The sequence below is a fragment of the Etheostoma spectabile genome, chromosome 7 (genome assembly GCF_008692095.1).
Source record: "Etheostoma spectabile isolate EspeVRDwgs_2016 chromosome 7, UIUC_Espe_1.0, whole genome shotgun sequence".
NCBI lineage: Eukaryota > Metazoa > Chordata > Actinopteri > Perciformes > Percidae > Etheostoma > Etheostoma spectabile.
Genome location: NC_045739.1, coordinates 18,319,271 through 18,346,768, shown reverse-complemented (window position 1 = coordinate 18,346,768; position 27,498 = coordinate 18,319,271). Strand labels below are relative to the sequence as shown.

General features: G+C 40.2%; 1 protein-coding gene across 6 annotated transcripts in view; it reads left to right on the top strand.

The window, feature by feature from the left end:
* The first annotated feature begins 300 nt into the window (after positions 1-300).
* tafa5l (TAFA chemokine like family member 5, like) overlaps positions 301-27,498 on the top strand; it is a 42,590-nt gene continuing 15,392 nt past the window's right edge. For 2 of the 6 annotated variants that reach the window (XR_004332778.1, XR_004332777.1), the window contains exons 1-3: positions 301-1,525; positions 15,369-15,518; positions 26,808-26,935. Coding sequence is in view for 2 of the 6 variants with exons in the window: in XM_032521291.1 (XP_032377182.1) it covers positions 1,429-1,525; positions 15,369-15,518; positions 26,808-26,935 (375 nt within the window). In the remaining 4 variants the exon portion in view is untranslated. The remainder of the gene's footprint in view (positions 1,526-15,368; positions 15,519-26,807; positions 26,936-27,498) is intronic. The other 4 variants (XR_004332780.1, XR_004332779.1, XM_032521291.1 and 1 more) reach the window with 3 other exon arrangements.

The following is a 27,498-nucleotide window of genomic DNA, read 5'->3' as shown; positions in this document are numbered from 1 at the left end:
GAACAGACCTTTCACATTATCCCAGAATACCAGTGTAGTCCTCAGACCATGCAGCCCCCAAGGACGTTTTCCACCTACAGTGTGAATGAGGGCATAAAAACATGAAGAAAAGTTTCATGTCAGAATGTGGGGAAGGCTGGTGCTGCTTTGATACTCCCTGTGGGCTAAGATGGGACATCTTACTGTGTATAAATAAGCATCATCATCATCTACAGTTTAGGATTTATAGCCTGGGAGCTCAAAGTTTTTTTTCTCACTTTGCAAAAGGAATTGGGGCACTGTGTGTATGTGTGTAGGAGAGAGCGAGAGAGAAAGCAAGGGACAGAGAGAGCAGATGGAAACATTGTAACTCAAGGCAACTCAGGGTACAGCAGCAAAAGAAGAAGCGTTTCCTGCTATGGAATGAAGGGAGGAAATCCTCTTCTTCGTTGTCGCCTGCATGCAAATGCAGAACGGGACAGAATAAGGCTTGACACACTCATCTGAAAACCAACACTTGCTATGCGGGAAGGGGAGCTTTTCGAGATGCAAGGCATCACCCCTGACAATTTCCCAGAGCATCCACAAAGGCTCATACAGGTGACAAGTGTGTCCAACTTCACTGCACCGCCTGCATTGACGCGCTTCAGAGTGCGTTTCGTCCAGCGGCAGTGCGCTGCGTGAGACCCGCCGCTCTTGTTTTGACGTGACATTTCGCTTGAGCTGCAGTGCATATGTGGCCACATATGACGCATTTGCGCCTTCAGCTGTTTTGGACGCATGGAGTGTTGCGTTTCCGGACAAGTGTTTGTGCTGATTGGTATGTTCGTCATGTCCGCCTGGGTTAACTTGCGCGTTTCTCTGAAGAGTCTCACAGAGCCGCGCTCGGTGCAGAAGTTGGTTGGGAATAATAAAAGAAACAGTGCGGAGCGCAAAGGAGGAAAATAGAGGTGACAGCGGCGTTCAGGGGATGTTGAGAGGTTGAATGTACTAGCAACGTCGTCAGCATATGTCCGTGTGAGGATCAAAACTGCGAGGGACTGCTGCCGCTCACTCCTCTGCATCTACATACTAACAGTTTTTGCAGAAGCCTGCCAGTGAATTCCAGCTCCTGAAACCACAGCTGCGTAAACTTGGCCAGATCTGGTGACATTGTACCCTGTGTGTGTGTGTGTGTGTGTGTGTGTGCGTGTGCGCGCGTGCGCGCGTGTGTGTGTGTGTGTGCGTGTGCGCGCTGAGCAGCCTAGATGGATATGCGGCTCACCGAGGGAATTTGAAAAGCAAGAGGGGATTACTATCAGCTCCTCTCTTCTATTATAACCTCAAAATGGATGCCGACGACAGGCTGTGGAGACGCCACTGGATTAGCAACTCTTCCGCTGATCTGCTTGACATCTGAGGGGCACAAGCGTTCAAAGTTTGGATAATCTAAAAGGCTGAAGGTGTAGGATGCAGTCTGGAGTGAAGACGCTCTCCGCAGGTGGAGGTGCGTCACTCTGTTGCCTGCTGCTCCTCTGGCTCATCTACTCCCATCTGCTGAGAGAGGGTAAGGGCACTTCTAACTGTTAATGACTTTGCCCCATTGTCTCCGAGGGCTTCTTGTTGGGATACAAGTGCACATAGTGTGGTCAGGTCTGGTGATCCTTTGGAACATTCCCCACAATGTCCAATGTGTGTCCCATCACCAGGCAATGTATGGTGACCTTGTTGTACATTATGTTTTTTTGGATTGTTGATTGATTGGAATTTGATTTGGTATCTTTCCTATAACATTCCTGTAGTGAGTGTATGATACTGAACAGAGAGTGTATAGTGGCATTATTGGACCTAACACCATTTTATAATATTATTTAAGAGCCTGTAATATATTACAGTGACCATATTCTCACAATACTGTAATATATAACCGTATTGTTAAACTAACCTCATGGTTTTCTTTATTCTGATGCAGGCTCTTTGCTAAACCTTGTGGAATAACAATTTAGGGAAGCCATAATTTAGCTTTAGGTGAAAAAGCATCATAGTTTGCTTGTTTTAATTCCTCGTGCAGACAGGAGAAGGCCTGCCTTCAAAGCTTTTATAATTTCACTCAGGTTAAGGCTATATCCATCCATGCCATGCTTTCCTCTTGAATAATACATCCGCTGGTGCAATTACACCTTCACCCTGACACAGAATAGAAAGCAAAAGTATGTTTCCCTGCACTTCAATGGCTGCCGTCCATGACAAAACCTTTCGGATTCCAGTGCTGTCAAAGACACAGAGAACGGGCTTAAAGCTTTGGAACTTGTTGGGAGATGTTGAACACTAAGTTTGCAGATTAGATCTTTTAATCAAGCATTGGCCAGCAGCATAATTACCGCTGTGGAGGAGGGATAGTGCCTACATCAATGTCTTTGGCTGCTCGCCAGGAACAAAAGTAGACACTGATGTGAAAAATGAACTGCCTGTGCACTGAAATGTGCTCCCTTTGCCTCTAATTTGCAGTGTTTTCTCCTAAAATGCTACTTTCACCAGTCTCCTTTTGCAGCCCCTGAACCTTCTTTCAAGCCTCTGCATATTATCTGAGGAGTTACAGCAGCTCTCCTCTTCCCCTCAGCCATTTATTATTGACTCGATTTCATCTGAAAATGATCTCATTAGAGTGTTATTGTACAAAATTGTTCAATCAATCTCTTGTGAACTTTAATACCCTTGATTTTCTTAGAGTAAATAGATTCTGCTGGATTTGGCCTAGTTAATACCTCTGGATATGATTTGAGCTTTGCCATTCTCTGTTTGTCGCTCTCCTCCTTCCAGCTCTGAGCTGAATTTTAAGAATGATGCATGTAGTATATTATTTATCTGCACTTGTAATCTTGCAATCCCACTAAAATCCTCCTCTGAAACTGGCAGCTGTAACCAGTCAGTGCTGTCAAACCACCATTGCTTTTTATCATTTCATTAGCTAGTTGACAGTATATATTTTGTGTGTGTTTATGGCTGTCCACCATTGATGGAGTCAAAGCATTCATCACTTTCCTTGACCAGCTCCCTAGCACTTCCACCTCCCCGGCTCCGGAAGGCCCCTGAAGCAGCGAAGAGTGTGGTTGAACTGGTGGGCAGAGAGGTGAAGCCTTGTGGTGGTGAGAGGCTGCGTCGCCTCCACCCTCTCTCCGAAGCTCATCTGTCATGGTGGCCAGGACAGGAAATCAAAGCACAGCAGCCCTGTACGCGCACGCCATTGGGCCAGCGCCCGCCACGATAAATGGCCTGTCAGCCGCTCTCAGCGTTGCCAGTTTATTCAACAATATATTTGGAAATGTCTGGATTTCCTCACTGGACCCACATTCTGGTTCAGTGGTGCAGTTAGAGAGTGGTGGCAACTCCTCCTTGCTTTGTCACCCACATTGCTTTGGATTGTGTGTGTGTGTGTGTATGTGAAGAGGAAGAGGAGGGGATGGAGCATTTTTATCCACATTTATAAGTTGGGGGTGGACGGACAGTTAGCCTTTGCTCTAACTCAGCTCAAGGAATTCTAATATACATTTCAACTTCAACATAAAAATTCCTCCTTCTAAAATATTGTGATCAAATGAGGCTATTTTGCATTTTAGAAGTGCAAATACAAATCTGTGAGCAACTTTGATGCTACGGTAAGCAGTCATTGCTGTTTCTGCACTGCAGTTTCCAAAGATCAACTGTCAGTCAAACAAAGTATAACATCTGTATTTTTCGGATTTCCTGTTGAAGAAGTTTAAAGCTCCACTAAGAAATATTTCTCATATTAACATTGGATCACACAACGTGAAACGTGTGAAATGTTTGTAGTGATGAACCAACAGAGAACTATCACCTTCTGCAGGTACCCTCATTTCAACAGAGCTTTATAGTCTATATTGGCTTGTTGTTTTGCTTTTCAGGGCCACTAACCTTCCTCTCATGGATATCATTTTAAGCAGCAACAGGCAGCAAAAGGCTCTAAGAAAATCCCTGTGCTACCTGACCAGCACCAAATAGAAGATTCATTGGATGATTCAAATGACTTGAACACATCTACAGAACTACACTGTAGATCCTAAACGTGGTGTCGTTTAAGTGCAACAGACAGCAATGGGGCTTTTTACAGCACATGTCACGTCATGATGAACGTGTCACTTTGATTTGTTTGAATAATTCAATCAGCGCTCCTGAACACAAATAACAGCGCCCTGAAGCTGAGAAGCAGAGACAACCATCTATCCAGTCTACTTGCTCTGCAGTAAACTGTCGATGGGACCTGCACACAGTCGAATGACAGCACACAGTTTCTGAGATATTTATACTGGCTGTGTCACTAAATTTTAAAGTGAGTCCCTGTGGCTTCACAATCAGCACAGAGCTCCATTGATGACCGACTCACACAGTCAGTCCACTCTTTGCGTTTTGGACTCTGCCATGTGTCTCTCTCTGATGCCTCCTGTCCAAATGTCTTTCACAAACCAGACAGATTTTATCCTGGTAAATTATTACGGATTCTATCTTGGTTGTTTTTTTTTTTTTTCTTAGCAAATCAGCTCTTGTGTGGGAGACAGTAAGTCTTCATGGGTGACTAGAGTGATGTATTTAAACATCTTTGGTTGGTATTCTCTTTTAACTCAGGGAGCATCGTCTATCTATCAGAGCATTAAACTAATCAGAGTAGCAGAGAATTACCGACTTTTTGAAGTGAAAATGATGATTTTCATTCCACTCTTCTTCAAGGCTACATTAAGCATGCAAAAGGAGACCTGCTTTGATTATGACCTTGGCTGTAAATTCTTAGCAAATCATTGAAGCTTGCTCCTATAGGTGGCAGAGCTGTAAAAGTATGAGCATCTTTATGGAACAAAATGAAAAGATTTTTTTTTTTTTTTTATAGCTAAATCAATTTGGCAGCACACAAAGCTCATATTTCATCTCCCTGAATATGAATTCCATCTAGCCTTCAGCTTTGACCTCCCTTGTGGTTGAGTGTAGTGTACTGCTCAGTGTATTTCTGCTTTCTTATTTTCTCTGCGGAAAGCTCTGGGCTTGAAACTGCTCCATCATTGGCAGAGTATTGTAAATGATTTGAGATATATTCCTTCAGTCTTGTGTCCTGCTCTATTTTCTGCCTAATGCCATATTTCCTGAGAGTGCTGTGCTTGAATATTAGAGCTGCAGTTCACATACTCATGCATTACTGTACAGTGCTTATGGGGTCATATTAGCCTTCTGATGCTCACCATTTTCTCCGGGTTTGCATTAAAGAAGGAGGACATCCTAGAGGGCTATGGAATTTGAAGTGAGTCACTTTGGCTTTACAGTCCTCTCTGCATAACATTCAACTGAGCCACTGTTTGCTTTTGCAAGGCATATTGTACATTTATTTGTTATGCCTCAAGCCTGTATTCATCTACAACCAATTGTCTGAGTGTACCCTACATTGTAATATCTCTGCAGCCCAGACTGTGCTGCATCACTGCAACAGAAATTTATCAGACGCCACCTCCATCATGTGTACTGTACAAGACAGACCTAAATTACAGTGTCAGTCCTAGCTCTGTAAGGGGAATATTTTCTATTTTAAAGCAGCCTTTGGCAATGTCACACAACGGCAGCTCTGAATTTAACTGCAAAGACCTGGATGTCCAGTAAAGTTACAGTAGCAAACTAAACAACAAATCACTGCTTTCCAGTGAAAAAGGAAATGACCCAACACTGTTGAGTTTGACTTTCTCCAGTGGGAGCACCATCCTACTGCTGCTACAAGAGTTTCAATTTGTCATTCCCCGTGGGTGGAGTAGTGTACACACCTGACTCGAGAATTAAATTTGAGCACATCTCCGGCTTCTCCGTTGGTGGGGGTGCAGTGCATTTTCCTCTATTTCTGCAGCCCCACTGGGTGCTCATGACTGCATAGCAAATCAGGCTTGTTGTAGCTTTAAGAATCCCCACATTTTAATGCAATGTAGGTACACATTTGTTAATATAAAGTGCTTTTCAGAGCAGAAAACTCCAACCTGTATTGTCATAAGGATGTGAGAGCTGGAACTGCTCCTCAGAACAATAAATGGCGAACTGACTGCCTGCCAAAACACTGCTTAGTTTTCCGCTTGCAGATGAATGAGCTTCATCATGTAATAGCATAACACACCCCTCATCTCCAGAAGTCACCCCTGCTGCTCCCACACCTTCCTTTGCTATAATTCCTGATTCATTTTAGCTACAGATTCAATTGCATTCTTAGGTACCATTACAAGTCCTCTGACTTTGGCAGAGAGTTGTTTACTTGCATAAATATTGATCGGACCGCTGTAGAGTATTCAAATAGCATGTGAAATCAAACGGTTGTATTCCCTGTAAACCAAGCACATTAATAAAAAGCGTGTGTTTTGCTCCACTGTTCTGCTGCCGTACTTGTTTAGCAGCAGAATCTCACAGCGCCATCAGGAAACATATAGCATGGGGTCAGTCAAACATCTACCTCTCTCACCGGGTGTCATTATTACATGATACCTACTGCGCTGCTGGCGTCAAACAATGTTAAGGTAATGAGATGCACTTGGCTGTGGCTGCCTTGACTAGCATATGCTTAGTCAAAAGGGATCACTGTTTCCTGAGTCCTGAGTTGGTAAGAACAGAGTTGTGAAATCAGAACGGGCACAAAGAGACGATTAGGCCAAATTGATTGAAATCAGAAAGGCAGTAGAGGATAAATCCAGATATTGATCCAGTAATTTAGATCCACTTTTTATGTTGATCAGCCTGCTTTTTAGGTAATGTAACACAGTGAATAGTCTGGATCAACCAAAGTACATTTCCAGGATGAAGCCTGACATCGTCTCAGTGTTGTCATTCTCAAAATCCCTTTGCTACGTGAAACAACAACATACTTTGAGTTAGCAAGCTACATGCTGAAAATGGCAAGGTAAGAAGAAAATTTGGCTCGTGCAATGCAGAGCCACTGTCACTGCGTCCAAAATTTAGCACCGCCCAAGACAATTGTGATTGGTTTGAAGTAGGGATGCACGAAAATTTTCAGCAAAAAATAGCATTTTTGGTCTTTGGCTGAAAGACAAAAACTGCCCAAAATGAGCATAAAATATATGTATCCAATATGCAGAGTACATCAACATCTCTGACATGTGATTGTTACAAAATTGAATGAATAATATATTTAATGTGTTTTATATATGTTGTAAAATTTTGGTTACTTTCAATAAAAGTGTGATCATTTTATTGATTTGTATTTTTTCAATTCAGATTCATTAAATAATTTAAATCAATTAAAAAGTATAACATTATTTCAAATATACAAAAAAACTATTAAAATGGGTTTGAAAAAATAAGTCACGGTCAGTCAGGTTTTGGTTTCCAGCCCAGTGCATCCTGAATTTTCATTTCAGTGCATCTCTAGTTTAAAGAAATGCAAACAACCCAGATATTTTTCTCCTATCCTAGAACATATGTGTGGTGTAGTAAGACCTTACTCAACAGTGCTGTGGAGATAGGTCCGGCAGTGTGAGACTACGTTGTGAATAACAGTAATTTGTCCAAGTTAGTGGTAATTAACCTTGGTGCACTAATGTATGTCACAAGTGGGACTGAAAAACGTATTCAATTAATTGATTGTGTGATTGTCAGAAAATGTGTAGTGAATCATTTTGATAATCAATTATTGGTTAACCATTAAGCAAAAAATCCAAATAATGAGCCTAATGGACACTTTTGTACTGGGGTTGACGGAAAAATAATGGTCAACTTTTTTGATAAATAATTGTAGCAATAAAGTAATTTTTCAAGCAAAAATGTCAAACAGTCCCTACTGTACTTGCACTGTCTCAATATTTGCTGCTTTCTTTTGTCATATGTGCCAGTAAACTGAATATTTTGGGGGTTTGGAGTGTTAGTGGGACAAAACAAGTCTTATGGCATTTTTCCACTGAATGGTACCTCCATGACTCGCCTTTACTCGCCTTTCTTAGTTTATGAACCAAATTACCAAACCAAAACATGCTAACAGGTACTTTTTTAGTTCCACCTCGGTCGAGGTTCCAAGCGAGCTAAGGCTATACCAAAAGGTGATGTGAAAACCTGCAGACTACTGATTGGTCGGAGAGAATCGTCACTATTCACTGCGTCATCATTGCTAGCGACAGACGGGGGTGTCCTGAACAAACCCGCTGTGTTTAAGTAGTTTAGCCAGCATTTTTTTTTTTGCTGCCTCCAGCTTCTATTGAAACTAAATTTGTCTTCTGGTTTTGGCAACAGCCACATGCTGAGAATCAAAAGCAACACATGTTCGACGTTCTTTGTGTGTGTTGCGTTAGGTTGCAACAGTACCCTGCTATGACAACCAGCCACGCTCGCCTCACGCATGAGGCGTGCAATGAAAAAAGGAGGACAGGGCACCGTGGCCGAGTCGAGCGGAGTTGAGGTACCATGTAATGGAAAAACGTCATTAGTGTCTTAGAGTGCTCATTTTAACTTAATGAATACCACCTGTTCATTAGTAGGTGCAAAAAAAGTCCATTTGAATAGTTAAATTAATCCATAATCAATAATGATAATCATTATTTGCAGCTGTGAATACAAGACGTTCAAGAGCGAATAAGTCCAAGTAGTACTAGTGTGAGGTAGGAGTACAGATTTAAGATTTGTGGTGGTATTGTCAGATTGGAGAGGAGACTTGGATCCAAATGCAGAGATGACGAGAGCAAAGTTCAAAGATTTAATGGAGCAAAAGGATACAACCAAAAGAGTCTTGAAGATGCAGGCAAAATATTTCCAAAAATACTGAAGATTTCACAAATCAGGAAAAAGGAATAAACTTGAACACTGACAAATATAACATGCCAGATCAGACCTGACCAGAGAAGCACCGAACAGAACAATAATCCGACCAGCAACAGAAACGAAATGAAATGATCCCACACAAGACAAAACCATAACAGAGACTAAAACAAGGACAAAAACATGACAGGTATGGAGGTTTAGTCAGTGCTCAATACATTACAAAACTTGATAACTGGAGCCACCACAAAAAGGACATATTTATTTTGACTGATACCTGTAGCATTAATATTGTAACGAATAACACAATGTTTTAAATCTTCCATAAAAGATCCTTTGAATTCATATCTGATTTGATGCACGTTAATATGATTGTCATACTCTCTAAATTGGCGCTTTGTTGGCAGTCCCATTTTCATCCTTGCGAATGGCTCTTCTGTCGAGAAAGGAACATACAATGGAAGGAAGATAATCACTGAGACTCATTATTCTATGCCAGTGTTGTGATTAGAGTCTGATTGACTCTCTCAGGAAAAACTGGTTAGATTTAATGCCAGGACGTTTGAGCCAAGCCAACACATAATGGCTCTGTGCTATAGCTGTGTCTTTATGGGGAATAATACCAAATACAATACATATTGTCATGAATAATTAACTAAACTAGCTTTACAAGAAGTGGAATTTTTAATAATCATCGTTCGAAAGAGTAGTTTGCAGAGACGATCTCTGCAATAAAACATTGTAAAACATCACTTCCAGCTTTAGCTGCCTGCGAGTAATAATACAATCTATAAAGGAATATTGTTTTACTATGGAAATGGGATTCCTTGTCATAGTTCATTCAGTGCAGCCTGTCATATATTCTTTTCATGGCAGATTACATGAGAAAAAGCAGAGCAGTTCTCATAGCACCCAATCTGGTTTCAGTTGAATGGGAGCAGTGCATGGCTGTGTCTGATGTGTTTGTCTGTTAAATCTAATAAAGGTATTTTATCAGTTAGGACTAACTACTGATGTATCTGCACAGTCTTAATTAAAGAGAGAAACAAGAAAAAAAGATTAGAAAGATAATAAGAACAAAGTGAATGTTTTATTGATAAGTACAGTGGGGCTCAAAGGTTTGGGCACCCCAGGTAAAAATGTGTATTAATGTGCATAAAGAAGTCAAGAAAAGATGGAAAAATCTCCAAAAGGCATCAAATGACAGATTAGACATTTGTATAATATGTCACAAAAAGTTAGATTTTATTTCCATCATCATCCATACACTTTCAAAATAAAAGAAAACAAAAAAAATAGTGTCTGCAAAAGTTTGGGCACCCTGCAGAGTTAATACCTTGTAGTGCCCCATTTGGCAAGTATCACAGCTTGAAAACACTTCTTGTAGCCAGCCAAGAGCCTTTCAATTCTTTTTTTAGGTATTTTTGCCCATTCTTCCTTACAAAAGTCTTCCAGTTCTTTGAGATTTCTGGGCTGTCTGTCACGCACTGCTCTTTTAAAGGTCTATCCATAGATTTTCAATTACGTTGAGGTCAGGAGATTGTGAAGGCCATGGCAAAACCTTCAGTTTACGCCTCTTGATGTAATCCACCGTGGAGTTTGAGGTGTGTTCAGGATCCTTATCCATTTGTAGAAGCCATCTTCTCTTTAACTTGAGCTTTTTCACAGATTGCATCAAGTTAGCGTCCAACATTTGCTGAAATTTTATTTAATCCATTTTTCCTTCTACTCGTTAAATGTTCCCTGTGCCACTGGCCGCAATACAACCCCAAAGCATGATTGATCCACCCCCATGCTTAACAGTTGGACAGAGGTTCTTTTCATTAAATTTTTTTCCCTTTCTTCTCCAAACGTACATCTTTTCTTGGCTTTTTTATGCACATTAATACAAATCTTTACCTGGGCTGCCCAAACTTTCGAGCCCCACTAAACATGTCTAAATGTGGAACCAATTGCAATGTTAACAGGAAAGATAATCATTAGTTTTCTATTTTTGCTTTATGTGGTCAGAGTCAGCCAGTGTAATGTAGTTTAATAACCTCATCATGCTTAGCAGTTCTCAGTCTTAATGACACACATTGAATTGGGAAAATTGGGAAAGCAAGTGTGGACTCCTGGCAGCTTATTTCAGGCAGAGATACTAAGATATTTGTGCTCCTTTACTTTGTAGATCTGCAGTGTGTCTGATCAAAGTGCTGATATGTAGAGCACAGACTCACATCTTTGCTGTATGCTGTGTTTGTTCAAACTCCTGTGCAGCATATAGTGTTGTGATTCAGTGATCAGTGAAGGTCATCAGGGTGCCATTTAGTGGTGAGAGACAGTCTCTGTGCTCTGTATCGGCTTCCTGTAGCCCTCTAGATGTTTGACATGATCCATAGCCCGGACTGCAACGTGGCGACTTCCTTGACTTGGCAAGCGCCTTGCCGCCAAAGCAGCCAAATGCCCATTTCATCATGTGAAACAGAGATGAGGCCAAGTGTCTTCACGCTGCTGAGTGACAGAAACCTACTGTCATATGAATTAACTCCTGTACGTATGATGGAGCACTGGCTGTGGCTGAGGAGTCATTACAAAGCCCCCCCTCCCCCCCAACACACGCACTCTCCGCCTTGCTATTCTCCTCCTTCAGGCTTATTGCATGAAGCCCATTCATCTGTTCAATGTGGAAACACGGCAGCGAGCACTGATATCTGATGGCATCTCTGTCCTCCAAGCACCCACCAAGTAAACAGGGACTCGCCTTAGCAGAAAAAAAGTAGAGGGTGGGCTGAATGGTGGGTAGGGGAGGGTGGGCAGCATGGCTGAGGCTATGAAATGTGCATAGCAGTTCTTCATAGAGGTTATTGTATTTTATGACTCCCAAGACTGGTCTAGATGATAATTTTATGTAAAAAAATACACCATTCTAGTTTAAATCACAAAGATAGCTGCCACTGAGACCAACAACCCACCCACAAATCCATTAATTTAAAATCCAACGTTTGGGATTGAGTGTGGGTACTGACAGGGACAAATTATTAATACAAAAGTCTTAAGCTTGGTTTGCAGGTGCTAGAGGTTGCAATGTTGAGGTGGACCCAGGGGAAAGCCCATGAGTGTTGAAAATCAAAGGGTTCATTTAAGGGAGAACATGAAGCTGCCATTTCATGGCAATCTGATCTTCTGATTTGAGTTCTTACAGTAACCTGACTGTGTTGCTAGAGGAAAGAGCAAGGATTTGCCAACAACATTAGGGTCCATCCTCTGAGGACCACGAGTTCAAGCAAACGTGTTGGCCAGGGAAAACAATGTAAGGTTGTTGGATTACAAAATGACAGGGTTACATTCTACGGAGATTGTGACTTTACTCATCAAAGTTCATGGAAATGTAAAACTTCAAGGGTCAAGGGCCCAAAAGGGTGTTACTTTTTCTGATTCATAATTGATTCACGTCTAAAGTAATGTTACATTGTCAGTGCACATAGTTGGAGTAATTGGTTGGGTGGTCATTGGGGACCAAAGAGAATTCTTGCGCCCTAGTGGGTTAATCTCACATGGTCACAAAAATAAAACCAAACCACAATCATTATCTGGAATATTTCCAACATGTCTTTCTCTAAAAGTAAGTAGCTTCTGAAACATCTCAGCACCCACTGAGGCAATTTTATGAGTCATTTATGTTGATCAACAACCCTTTCAACCTTTGCCATTATTACAGTCATTTCATGCTATTTAGCAGTTAACGTCTCACTTAATGAGCCTTTGAGGGTGCTGGGAAGCAACTAGAAACAGCAGTGTAAAGGAGTGATGGTTGGTGAATGCCAGGGATTGCCCTTACAAGAACTGCAGCACAGACTCTTCTCTAATCTACCTTTGCTGAACTGATTTTATTTCAGTGTCAGCCTGAATGGCTTTCACTGGCAGCTTTCCATTCAATAAAGAAAGGAAAAAAAGAAACTGTGTAACTTTGTCCAGATTATTACAAAGTTGAAGTAACTTTCCCCAACTTTCTCTGTGCTGCAATCTTCACCCTAGAGAAATTGAAATAGTTCTTTAAGTTCACATGCATTTATTTTTCACTTATTAAGAAACATGCTGAGTTTAAGTAGTCAGATTTGATGCACTCCCACGTTAATATTGTTCAGCAGGTGGTTATTGATTCATTTTTTAGTACTCATTTGAGGCTGCAACAAACGTCCCTTTGATTTTAAATGAAAAAGATGCTACTGAAAATGTGTCATTAACATATATTGAATTTATTCTTCAAAATGTGTTTTTGAAAGCAGCAGACACCCTCAAGCAATTTCCTGTGATTAAAGCTTGTTTACCTATAAACACAAGACTATTAACAGTTCATAATTCCCTCAAACACACCAGGAAGGCCTCAATAAAAGACAATTAAATATGTTCCCTTGGGTTTCCAAACACTGTACCAAAACAATGCTGCTGCCTCAACATTAAGTGTTCAATGAGACTGTCAGCAACAAAAGGCCACGTGGAGGGTTTATTTAATAAATCTCAACATTGAAAACATCAATGTTACACCTAGAATATTCAGTGTGACTCATCAGAAGCGTTCATCAGGGCCATGAATGAGCCACAGCTGCAGTTCAAGGTCATCTCTTCACCTTGATAATAGTTTGACACAGGTGTACTGTACCGCTGGCATACACAATCTTAAAATCATCCAAACTCACTCAATATATAAAATGAACATTTTTCAATCTAGAATTGTGTTCATTTCATCCCGTTCATTTCATGCCAAGTAAAGAGAGTGAAAAGTTTAAAAACTCTTTTAACTTCCCTGACATGAAAAAGTCAAGATAATGAAAAACAGTTACTATTACAGCAATTATCCCCCCCTCCCAAGTAGTCCAGTTTGTGTAATTAGAGATCACATTCTGACAACGTTGAAACATAAAAGTACCTGTACAACCGCTATTCGTTGGCCAGGGAGTCATCCATCAATTTGTAATGCCTGGAGAACTCTGAAGTAATTCTCTTTGCTTGGATAGAAGTGTAAGAACAGCACATACACACCGCAGAGATTTCTGAGAAAGGTAATCATCATTTAAAGACATTCTGTTCATTTGCTGTTTCAGTAGAGCTTGACTTGCCTTGAAAATCGGGTCTGTTGTAGGAACACATTGCCCAGCAGCAACTGTCATGTCAACAGAGTCTCACATTATTATAGCCAGCGGACCATTAACTAGTTCAATTGTCAAATTACACAAAATCCCAAAACGAAATATTTTAAAATTCAATTGTGTGGCTGTTAGGCTAAAATGCAACGTATTGGCTTTGACTTCATAAAAATTACATAGGCTATAATGAATATAGATCTTTAATATAGAAATATAATATAATATTGTTTAGATATCATCATTTATGCTTTCAGGAAAATGGTCATGCTGATGCTAAACAAGTATAATGTTGACCATTTTAGTTTAGCGTGTTAGCATGCTAACATTTGCTAATCAACACTAAACACAAAATACAGCTATGGCTGATAGGAATGTCATTAGTTTTGCGAACATTGGTTGTGCAACAAAGGATTGGATTGCCCACTGAAACTGAAATTTAGACCTGCTGATCGTGCTAGATGAAAGGTCAGGGGTTCACCAAAACATTAAAGATTGACAAATTTCAATCAAACCGCTAGAAATACTAAAAATGTTTTGGCTTGCTGTTGGTCAGGTCTAAGGTTAGTGAAACTGAGTACATTCAGCTGTCCGTCTGTACGTAAAACACTGTCCAACATCAGGATATCCAATCAATCAATCAATCAGTCAGATTGATTGAAAATGTTGAGGATATCCAGACAACTGGCTGTGAATATTCATTGTATTAAGTCAGAGGATGATGTCTAATGTTTTGGGGACCACCTGATCTCCCTGCTAGCACCACCATCAGGCCAGAATTTTCCACATAGACACAAAAATACATTGATGCTTCCCAGGTTATGGCTTACTTTTCCACTTTATACACCCCATGAACTTCTTTCTCACACCACACTACAGGATAACAAGTATTTTAAACTGTATGCCAATCTACATGCCATAGTACTATGTTTGTCTAGTAAATAATGTCTGTAATTTGCACTCATTCACATCACAGCAGAGGTTGTTTAAGGTATTTGAATAATTGCCCAAAGTTGTTGAGGACAGTTTCAGTATCTCACAATGCAATGATCTGATGAAGTTTGCTGAATATTTTTTATTCCTAACACAGTCAGTGTTAGCACTTTAATATTTTGCAACTTTTGACTTGTAGTTATGACTAACAAAATAGAAAATGTTCTTTTTTTTCAGATTCTTGGAAAGATCTTTGTTTCCACATCATCACTATAATACACTTTTATCAACAGAGCAGTCAGCCATACTGTATTAAAACTGAAGAAGCACTCTAGCCTGCTGCTTTGAAAGTTTTGAAATCCATTTTTTCATTTTTCTATTTGGGACTGAAATGAGAGTATTAAACTGTTCAGTGCTATACATACGAAAAAAGCGCCCTGTCTCCAGGCTGCCCGTTGATTGTGTCTTCGAAGACCAGTTGCTCCTCTGTAATATGTTCATTGCAATCTCGTTATTCTAATGTGATGTGCTTTTTTTCCTTGTTGTTGTGTTTGGCAGGCCAGTTGGCGGTGGGAACCTGCGAGATAGTGATGCTCAACAGAGACAGCAGCGTTCCCAGACGGACCATCGCTAGGCAGACGGCCCGCTGCGCCTGCCGGAGAGGCCAAATCGCTGGGACCACCAGGGCGAGACCAGCATGTGTAGACGGTGAGTTGAATGACCTTTCTAGCCCTGGGGGGTTAAATTGTCCCATAGAGGGCAAGATTTTCTGTTGGATTGATTCAAAACAAGAGGCCCAATGGTTATAAAAGCTAGCAACAAAGGGTGTCCTGTAAGAGGAAAAGGTTCCTCCTCTCTCCCACTGTGGTCCCCTTGAGCAAGACACAGAAACAGTAAGTGAGAATGTATGAATGTCAAGCAGAGTGCTCTGGAAAGGAGCATCATTCTGTGGATAAATCCATGTTGAATAAATTAAAAAAAGGTTTCTCAGTTGGTCCTTAGGAACATTTTGTAATTGAATTAACTGGAAGTTATCGTATTTATTGATCCAACCATCACTATTCCCATAATAGGCACCTCTGTCCCCACTGTAGTAACCACGTAATGTATAACTATAATGAACAACAACATTCTGGCAGTGGGTCAGGACCCTTTAATGTTTGTGTCTACGTGGGGTCCATTGCATGAATCTCTGCCTTAGATCACTGTAATACTTACACAGCAGTGTTGTGATTAAGCCAGAATTATTTTCTGAGCATTGCTTTTGTTTGAAGTCAAATTTGACTTTAATGTGCACTAGGTGAACACTGGATGAATGTTTGACTCATGGCTTTTTTTTTGACACAGCAGTAAATATAAAGTTGATGTGTACTTTAAAAGGATATAATACATATTTAGGTTAGTTAAATGAATAATTTAACACTTTGTTTGTTTTCTTACCAAGGGTTTGATAAGAAGATCGAAACTACTTTCATATCTCTATGGTTAATCTGAAGCTTCCGCGTGTAACTGGTTATCATAAATATATATAAAGCAGTAAATAACATCAGAGTAAATTACAACAGTGACTAAAAAAAATAGAGATAATGACAAGTAATAGCATGTCAGTGTTTCCTTTAGATTTATTTTAGCAGTGGGGTCTGTTTGAACAACTGGCTAGTTATCCTCCGGACAGCGGCAGTCTCTTTTTTCTTTCTCTCCCTTTTCCTCCATGTGGCGCGCGTGCCTGCTCGCGGTGTGAAGCCCATGCACTAACAATCACTGCTGATAGACACCCTTTTGTACAGCCCTATTTCTGATACCGTGGTGGCAGAAATGTTGCCGTGATGGGCCGTAGACCTTTTTCATGGCAGACATTTTGACATAACAAGAACATCATGAAAAATCATAACAGGAAAATCACAGGTGTAACTATTAACATTATGGATAGATCCATTCCATTATGTGCCCCATTCCAGTGAATCAGCATGCACAATACCAGGGCCCTTCATCTGGCACACCTGCATACAATGTAGTTATTAATGTTATGTCAGTCAAAGACACTTGCGTTAGGAAATTACCAATTATAGTCGGCCAATTACTCTTAAATTTCCCATTGTCATTTTCAGTTCATACTTGTATTTTAGGTTTCTCCTAGAACATGTTTCATGCTTTAATATTCAAAACACATTGTTTTTCTTGTACTGCCTGTCTAAATATGGAGCTATATTCACCCTCTGTATGAAACACTGCCTGTCTCTTTAAGCCCAGAAAATGTCCAGTCTTCTCTGTGTGGTTAGCATTTTCACAACTGGGCTGTTGCATAGACATTAAAAGAAATCAGCAATGTGGTGCCGTAAATTTCCAAGGAGACAAGTGAAGTCTATCAGAAGCACCTTCCCAGTGATGGCTGAGCGTTACCGCACAGTTTCAAACTGAGCTTGAAGACTTAGATGTTACGTGGGCAACCTGTCTGACAGTTGTAAGTCTTCTGGTCTCTGTGCCAAGAGAAATCTCAATCATTCCAAATCTCACATCCACATGGACGGTAAAATCTCAATCATTCCAAGAGAGAGCATAGGTACAGTATATGTAAGGAGATAACATAGGCACGGGCTAAATATTGCTAACTAAAATGCTAGTTAACATTAGTAATTAAACTAAAACAGCTGATGTAAGTCAAAACTGCCTGCGAGCTTCTCTTGTACTGTAGGGTAATTTGTCGACTATGTGACAGCAAGTCGCGCGGTTATGACACAAACCTATTTTTACAAAAACTGCTGCTATGGAGCCATAAAGTGAGATACAAGGTTGTATTTCTTTAGAAATAAATAATCTTTAACCTTGTATAATGGGGACATCACAACCGTATGGAAGTCCTTCCTGCTCGCTTTGCGTCCTGAAGGCACAGTTTCTTAATAAGGGCTGTGTGCTTTTCTCTTTTACATGATCGGCACAGTAACAGATGAAAGTGTCACGTTATAATGTCCGCGTTGTGTGAATAAGCCAATCATTGTAAATCATACTGCAAACAGCGGGTGCCAATCAGCCAACAGGCTTCATTAATTACACCTCTGCTTTTCCTTCTGTCACATATCAAAGTGGACATTTGTTATGTTATATATACAATGTCCAAAATGTTGGATTCTAATGTTAAATTTGACCCAAACTGTTTTGAACCCTTCAGTTTCAACAGTTCTTGCTACTCTCGGCTGAGTGTCAGCTTAGCCGGCCTTTTCTGGCCTTCTATGAATGATCATCTGCTCCAGGAAGGCAGGACTGGAGTGTTATTGTTTTTTTTAAAGCTACTGATGTGTTAACATTGTCACATGTAGCTACATGCTAATGGCAGTAAATGATATCTCAGATTAAAAGCAACTGCCGATGTAATCTGTTTGTTTAACCATCCAATCAATAATCACTTTAAAATTTGACTCTCATCTTTGTGATTGGTTTGTGATTGGTTGGATTCTATAATAGACCTCCTCCAGTCAGCCAGTGTGACATCAACAAATTATCAGTCGCTTTTTGCCTCTTGTCTTCATGTTGCCTCTTCCGCTTTTTTTTTTTAACATACTCCAGCTGAATAAAGATCACTTGTAATGCAGAGTGTGTGATGTTCATCCACTCTCTAAGATAAGATTTTATACTGAGCCACCTCTGTGTTATTGGATGATATCTAGAGGAGGGTGATAAGTCAGATGAGACACAGTCCATCTGCGATGTTGATTGGATCTCACAATATCACAATCACATGCATCTATTAGTTCCATCTCGGAATGACTCATGTTAGCCATAATCTAATAAACCTGACATGAGACCGCAGTCCCACAGCCTGTGTCACGCTCCCTACACTGCTTTTAACCACCAGTCCCTCTCTGCAGACGCCTCTCAGTAACACTCAGCAGATGCTAATTTACTTACAGACAGCTATGATTACAGCAGCAGGAAATTGATTATTACTGGCTTCCCGCTGCACCACACCCTACACTCCATTAATAGCCAGTGCATTAGAGATGCAACCTGTTGCTCACAGGCTCGTTTAAAGGCTTTCTGCTGACAGTTAAAAAATAGTGTCCATAATCACAAGGTGGAATTTCTGCATATCGAGAACACAATGGGTCTAATGCTGCCACTGTTCAGATATCCGTTCGTATATCTCTGACCTTTAGTTCAGGGTATATGCAGTTACACTTGTTTTTTACTGAATTTTAGACATGTTTCATATGTGTCTTTCACTGAGGCTTTGGCATACTCCAGATTTTTCACTGAGCTGTTATTAACTAAGCAGGGGCTCACTGTCCTTTGGGTCAATTTAATATAACTCATTCACAGCAGCACCAGGAGTGGATCACTGCCTCTTTTAGATATAACTTGTATACATTTGGTCCTATGATTATTCCTTGCTTTAAGCATACACGTGAACGCAAAACCTGGTTTTCTTTTTAGTATCTTGATATGAATTCCTCTTTTTAAGTTTGTGAGTAATATACATTATACGGCCACTTAATCATACTATGAACCTGTTAGTGTCCGGGTTTATAGCCTTCTCTGCCATTTCAGTGCTTTTCCTTTTTTCCCAGAGAATATCAAGTATTTCTGTTCTTATAAATCTGTGGGGTTGTAGTCTTTTACTCCACACCGCAAAAGTACAAAGTAATGTACATCCACTCTGATGTGGGCAATGCCCTCCTGTCAAGACACATAAAAAGAGAAATGAACTCTCAGCAGTATCTGACTACCAGAGACATCAGAAATCCAGGTATTACACAACATGTCTATAATCCATTATTCATAGAATTCTAGTGTAACTCTAGTTTGGAATGATTTGAAAAGAGGTTGAAAGAACTATACATATAATCGCAGCATCCCCTGTTTAGTTCCAGTGGGGGATCTTTTTTACATGTTGTGGCCCTCTCTCACTCCCCTTGTGTCCTAGTTGTATTTAAATTGTCCCCATCTAATAAAGACAAAATAATCTAAAAAAATAGATGATATAAAGAGTCGTTGGAGCTACGATCCGTCTGAGCTGTAAGCCAGGTGAGAATGTCACTGGTTGAAAGCCTCATTTCTTGACCTTTCCCTGTATTTCTAAAGGTTTTTAAGAGTCTCCCTTTGCATGGAAACGCCCAGAGACAATAAACTAATCTTGGAAAGCAATTTTGTTGGAGGAAGGCTTGTGTCTTTTTGCTAATAATAACAAAGTGTTTTTCGAAAGCTGTAATTCACAGGTGAAACAATGCCAGAGACAATAAAATCTCCCCAATCTGTTCTGCACAGTCCACTTTGTTTGCATTAGTGCGATAATGACGCCAGATCTTTTTTTTGGGATGTGAAGTATGAGAGATAATGTAACTGTAACATTGCTAAATAGGACCAAAGTGCAGAGAAGTAGAAGCAAACACACTAATAAGTGGCATCTGTTGGAGTGAGAATAAATAAATGTCTAAACTTATATTAGGCAACTAAACTTGACTAAAACATTTTCCTTTGGCTGTTTGGCGTGGCACCTCCAAGTCTCAGCAACCAGGATCCTGATCAATAATATAAATATAGTGAGCTTAACAGATGAGGCAATATGCGAATGCTGATCAGATAAGCCAACCTTGGCCATCACTCCCCAATAGTTGGTTTGTGGCCTGTCAGCACAAATGTTGAAGAACACCCAAAACAGCTCCGGAATCAGCACCATGGACAGCGGTCAATACAGATTTATTTAAAGTTATTTTCTTGGAGACTTTATATGTGTCCCAGTTCCATACTCTAACTGGGTTCAAGTGTTAAGTGGGTTCATGCTAGAAAAGTGACACAATTAAGACACTCAAAGGTGTCGGTATGCAAACAAAAACAATGTTCGATTTTTGAGTGTAGAGTTGACACACCTTTTCCACAAGGTATTTACAAAGACAAAAATTATAAATTATATATAACGTAAAACGTATAAACCGTGCATGGCATACTCTGCTAAGCAGTGGTCACTGTTACCACAACTGGTAAATACATGATAATGACAAATGCTAACATGTAGTATAACTGTAGCACAATGGTCATAGCAGACCAAGTAACTGGTTTTCTTCTGTAAGAGAGTATTCTTTCAAAAGTTACTGTCTTGCTTTAAATGGGTGAACAAACATTTTACAATTAAAGTTTTTCAAATTTTAAACGGGCACTAATGTGCCAAAGTCACAGTTTAAATTAACGACATTCAGCACAGCAACAGTCTGCAGCTTGTGGCCTAAACAATACAATCAGACAAATATTTTGATCTCCCTTGCTATCTTGCTTAGTATTCACACTTCTATAATGACACACCAACGAGCCTAAGTCCTGCAGCGAATAAAGTTTGTTATATGGGACTCATGTAGGATTTGATCAGCTGATTTACCAAGATAGCGGCTGCGTTGTTCTAGCAGCATGTAATGTTACATATCACTCTGTTATTTCTTTTTGATTATTCTTACTTAACAATGTCATACTATGAGACAAGTGTCTTATTTCTTCCCAAAATAATTTATTTTGTAAGTCCTTTTAAGGCCATATTTCAATGTTTGTTTGTCCTTTTTTTGTACTGCTGTGTGACACTGTAGTGCAGGTCTAGTCTGCACACTGTACACCGGAGGATTATGTGCTTTTCCTTGCTTGTCTCCCAGCTTTCACTCTAATCTGCTCCCTGACTCTCTGTTGCTCCTTCCCCTTCTCTGCTTGGCCCGTTGTTGCCATGCCACCACACCACACTGTAATCGTATGTTGCTTGATGGCCACCATGATAAGAGTCTGTGGACTGCAGGGAGATTGTTTATATGCTGGCTACAAGCTTCTGCTTTCACACTCCCACACAACGATTATTGACCCTACATGAGCCAAAAAGTGAGCAAAAGGAAGACTTCAAATTTATGATGCAGAATAATGAAGAATTGTTGTATTCTTAATTTACCTCAGCTGCAGAGAAAAGCAAACCTTGGTTTGAAAGAAGCATATGTTTGACACCAAAAATAAATATATATATTGTATATATAGATATGATCATATTTCCCTTTCTTTCCAGATCTACTCTAATTTCAATTTGTTGTGGATGTTGTTTGCTGGTAATGCAACTCAACACTTCTCAGTGTTTACCGGGTGTCTTGATAAATTCATAAAATCACCGCACAAATTACGTACAACAACACTGTCATATCATACTAACTGATTTGTTTCTCTTCTCAAAAAAAATACAGTTTTTATTCACTAATGATCAACAAGTCTACAATTCAACAATCTATAAGTTACAGCTAATGACAGCATTTCCTGGACAGATACATATGGAGAGTTGAGTTTTACTGACAGTAGCTGAACAGCAATTTCAAAAGTTTGGGATGGAAAAGCACTTAGAAATTATTAATGAAGATCCATTAATCAAATACTTGCGTACACAAAACCACAGAATGGCTTCTCAATTTCTAATCAATGCAACCTAATTTTTCCATCCATGTCAATAACAGCAAAACCAAGCAATTAGTATTTCTGATAAAAGTGGAAGTGTTTTTCAGCCCTAAAATGCTGCAAACAGACAAGTTAATTTAAAACATCAGACAAAAAATCAATACCTTCTTTTCCACAGAGCAGCATTTGTAAATCAGCAGGAAAAGGAAAATGAAACATCTACTTAGTTTTATCATTAATAGCAAACCTCACTTATGACAGCATCACACCCACAGATCTAGAGATAGATAGATCTCAAGTTAGAGAATCAGTTTAGGTTGTTCATACTAATAGTATCAAGATGCTGCCAGATGGGTTTAACTATATCTTGCAAACTTTCTGGTTTGATGACATCTTGATGAACCAGCCAGAAATACTATGCCATTTTGAAATAAAAGCCCCTAAAGAAAATGCAACAAAAAACAATCTCAGTAATTCAACAGTTTGCTCAACAAAAGTATAGTTGTTTGGAGCATGGCTGATGGCTGCTTTTAAAAATGTGTTCAATGTTGGATTTTTCTGTTGTCATAATTAGAAGTGAAAGACCATCAGGCATCTGGCAGCAGGTTGTGCTGTTTAGATGACAGAGGGCTGAAAACCTGGCCGCTACAAATTATTATCCAGCCAGAAAGCCTGTAAAAACCTATAAAAGTGATTCTGGTGCCCAGCAAAGCTAGTTAGCTAATCTTGTTGGATATTTATCAAAAAAGCATCATTATTAGGATGATTATTAAATTACCAGTAGAGGTGCACAATATATTGTAGAGGTGGTTCATGCTTCTGTATAAGATACTCGTTCCTGTCTCTCTAAAATTAGGTCTTTTAGTTTGTTGTACCTCGTCTTAATGCATTTTACATGAGCTGCCTGTAATTTTAGTAAAAATTTGATGTTATTTTTTACTTCTGCAGAGGAAGAATTTTGTCAGACTAACAGTATGTCTGGTTTAGGACTCACTGTTGTGCCTCCTGCCCTGCTCTGAGTCTCGTCTGGCAGTGCTATGTTGTGAAGGGCAGAGCTTGGCACTGTGCATGGGGGGACAGATGGTCTTACGTGTAAAGTAGTTGGAGGTCCAGAATCGTGCCCCAGCAGGGTCTCTGGCAGCTTACAAGCCTGGCCCGACGTCCACGGTCCCTGTGTGGGACTCCGACAGCGCCGACAGCAGTATGGGCCACCCAGGTGTCAACCAGACAGACAGGCTCTCTCTGTCTCTTCCAACCACCCCAGCCAGCTGTTTCACCTCTGCTGCTGCTGCTGCTGCTGCTGCACACTGCCAACATCACAAGCAGAAAAAACCTTATACAACAGGCCTGAAATCATGTTCAAACACAAAACAGATATCATAATAAAACCACAATAATCTTCATCCATTTGCATAATAGCATCACATAATCAATACTCTAAGATGAAATATGACAGCAGACAGATATTTTCAGACAGCTTCAGCTCAGAGGCTTACAGTCTGCTCAGTATACAGTTGATGTATGTGTGGGTGGTTGTACCATATAAGCTTTTTAATGTGTCCACAATTGCTCGTGTCAGCATATTGGATGGATAGGTTTGATGGATGGAGACAGGCTGAAGCCAAACTGCAACAGTGCTGTTTTGTAACTGCTCGTGTTATTCATGATGTCGTTGTGGATGAAGTTATCATGGGGATGCTCTAATCCCAACCAGTGCTGTGCAACCGATCCACGGCTTACGGCACCATGAAATACATCAAGTCATCATAGATCAAGTCACACTGTCATGGGCGGCATTGAAAAAGTAAGAAGGGCAAGCTATCGAGTGCCTGGATACTGTGGCAGCGGCTGAAAAAGGCATTTATTTTAGCCAACCTCCGTGACTTTGGGCTGGCTGGGCTGATGCACTCCACAGTTAGTCAGCATTCCCGCTAACTTTGCCGGCTCAGCTTATATTCCGTGCCCTGGAAATTGAGTTGTTCTGGCCCTGTAATATACTCAAAACTATATCTGCAACTGACTGATAAATCTATGCTTTGTTGCGCCTGACTAATGGCTGTGAAAATGAAAACTCACCACGGCATGTTGCTGTGTCAAGAGGAAGGTCACTTTTGATTTTCTCCTGCACACTGAGGAAACTCTGTTCACGGGGAAGCCAAGATGACCATTTTGTCTCCGTTTTAATATGTTCTTATGCTTGTTTGGTTTAATGAGATGACAGGTTTCTAGATTTATTTTTCTTCCACTGCTTCGTCTCCCAGCTGCCTGACTACACCGTGAGCACAGGCTAGAAAAAACCCGGCTCCTGTCTCGATGTGTCAACAATATCTGTTGTTGGCTGAGAGCATGGCTTTATATCTACAGAGCGGTAATTGTGTCTGAGTGTGTGTATGTGTGGTTACATACATGAGGGGAGCTTGATAAATAGCACAAGTTGACAGATCTATATTGCAGAATAGCAGTTGGGGTATGACACTCCAAAGACCAATTTCAGACTGTTAACAAGGTCTGGACCAGGAATACCTCACAGCAAAATGTCACAAGGCCTCCCTTTCCACACCTCCTTACTCTCCCTCTCTCCGCTACTTCTCTGTTTCGCCCTCAGCTCTCCAGTGGACATTCAACGAATTGTAGTTCCTCTCTTTCAATTTGGCGACCATGTTACCTCGTTCCACAATGTGCTGCCCCTGGGGGATCTTGGGTAGGCAAGAGCAGTGGCCTCAGCCAGGTCCGCAGAGAGTTGTTAACCTTTCAGTGTTGCTTTAGCACGCCGTGTAAAGAACAATAAGAGCTTATCAGCACCAACTACAGCGAATGCTAATTCAATGTCATGCAGATAGACTGCAGAGGGATCGCTCTGACAGCCTGTTGTCTCCAGCAGACAAATACCTTTAAGAAGACTGAAGTTTGTTTCTATACTGTATCCCATCCCCTCTAATCTACTTATTGAAATATTACTGAATCCTATAGTATTAATAATGTGTGTGCATTAATTAGAACATGAGATTAAACAACATTGATAACATGTTTAAGGGGTATCATATAAACATTCACCCAGATTACCTCTTTCCAAAATCCAAACAAAACTCATTTCACAATATTGATACAACCTGTAACCTTAGTTCATGCTGATCCAGTGACTTGACGCTAATTTGACTCATTTGTGCAGAGAAATTGACACATGCTTTGTATAGGTTCATGTCTTGAAATATTTTTTAAAATTGATTGAGCTTGAATTACCATGTTCCCGTTTGTGATCAGGGATCTTTGTAGCATTTTCTTCCTTTGTTTCCGGTCATCTCTTCACTGCTAATTTATAATAAAAAAGGTACACAAATGCCCCAAAAATAAGTAAATGTCTCCCTGCTAGGAGCTTGAGATTTTCTTCTAAAAAGTATTTCCAAAAGGCATCCTCACAGGAAACTGTAATCACATTATTCATTTAACAGAATGCAATAAGGCTACTTTTTTAAATTTAGAATGTAAACAGGAATGAAAATATAAAAGCATGATCATTAGGTTTTAGCAAAAAATGGACAATTTTGTGCTATCATTATAGCTCCACGAATTCAGTGCAGTCCCAATTACAGTACTGCTCTTCTTTTGCAAATTTTTTTATCATTTCCCTTTTTACTTGGTAAAAGGTGGCTAGTATCCATTTTTTGTTGCAGTTATAGCATTTGTTGTGTTGTTTTTTTGTTGCTGCATAGGAAAGGTTTACACTTGAATTGTTAATCTGTGCATTTATTTGTTACATTTTATTTTTCAAAGTAAGCAAAGCAATGTCAAGCCTGGTGTTGCCTTAAACAAAACATAACGATCCCTGTCACTTCCACACCTATCAGATTGAAACTCAGAATCAGCCTATACCCAAAAGCCAGGTATTTGGTTTAGGACTGAATAATTGGAATTGGTACATCCCTGGTGGCTATAGGGCTTTTTCAGCCATTGCTGCAAATCAAGAATGAGCTCATGCTCTTGCTATACCTGCTATGATGCTCTTTTCACTCCTGGTGCATGCAAAGATTCTTGCAATATACTGCACAATATGTCTGGCCTTGATGGTGATAAGACCAGAGAGCTAACAGGTAGGCTATATGGTGTATTGTCCACTGAGTGCAAATTTGAGAGCAAATTGTACAGTGTAGCGTGAGTAAAATAATTCCAAAAATATTATGTTACATTATGGTACACATAATGGTACACATTACTTTCAACCTTGAACCTTTTACCTAGAATTACCACACAAAAAAAACTATTTTCAGGAGGAAAGTGTGGTAAAATAATAACAACAACAAAAAAGAATCTTTCTTTGCAGCTGCAGTAAAAGCAAGCATTAGAAGAAGAGTAATTTATGGAACGCCAGCTGGCCTGTAAAGGTTACTACCACAGGCAATTCAAACCTGGTAGTTCAACAAGAACCTAATTAAAATACTACAGGCTTGTAGACACACCAGCACATGAAGATGTTTCCTGTCTAGTGAGCATAAAATGGACAGTTTTGTTTTTTGTTCCAGAACATGTTGACATTTTGAAGTCTCTGTGAATCTGTCTGTCTTATTTGCCTCTTTGCCCTCTTGTCTTTCGCCCTCTCAGCGCGAATTGTGCGGAGTCGTCAGTGGTGTGAGATGGCTCCCTGCCTGGAGGGCGAGGTCTGCAGCCTCCTGTTCAACCGATCTGGCTGGACTTGCACCAAGGGCAGTGGTCGCATCAAGACTGTCACGGTAATTTACAAGACATGGCATTAATATACGCCATACGCACTTAACAGCATCACGCCAACATTTTAGCATGGGTAAACCCCCACAAGCTGATAAGTGTGATGTAATGTGAAGCGAGAGCCCAGGTTTAGGTAAAGTTTTTCACAAGATAAACCTGAATTCTTCTTGGACCAGCTTAAATACACCAGAATTTTAGGAATGCTAAGAAGGCTCAACTGCAGTATCTATAAAAAAAAAAAGGTCAGTTGTATGACTATGTAATATAACTATGCAATGGTCATGAACCAATTTTTGCTGTTGTTTACATTCCACGTGTCTGATTATGGACCCTGAGAAGACTAGCAACCCATAGAGGGCTGAAATGAAATCATCTGCTGTGACATCTTTTGAGGCCCCAAGTGCAACATGCTTGAAATTTTCAACTAATAATGAGCAGTTCAGCAGCAGCTTTCTGCCCACTTTGATTCAATGTTGATTCACCTAACAAACACACAAACCTGTCAAACCCAGTCCAAATATCAGAGGTTTTACCTTGAACATCTACTGTGAAACTAATACCGACAAAA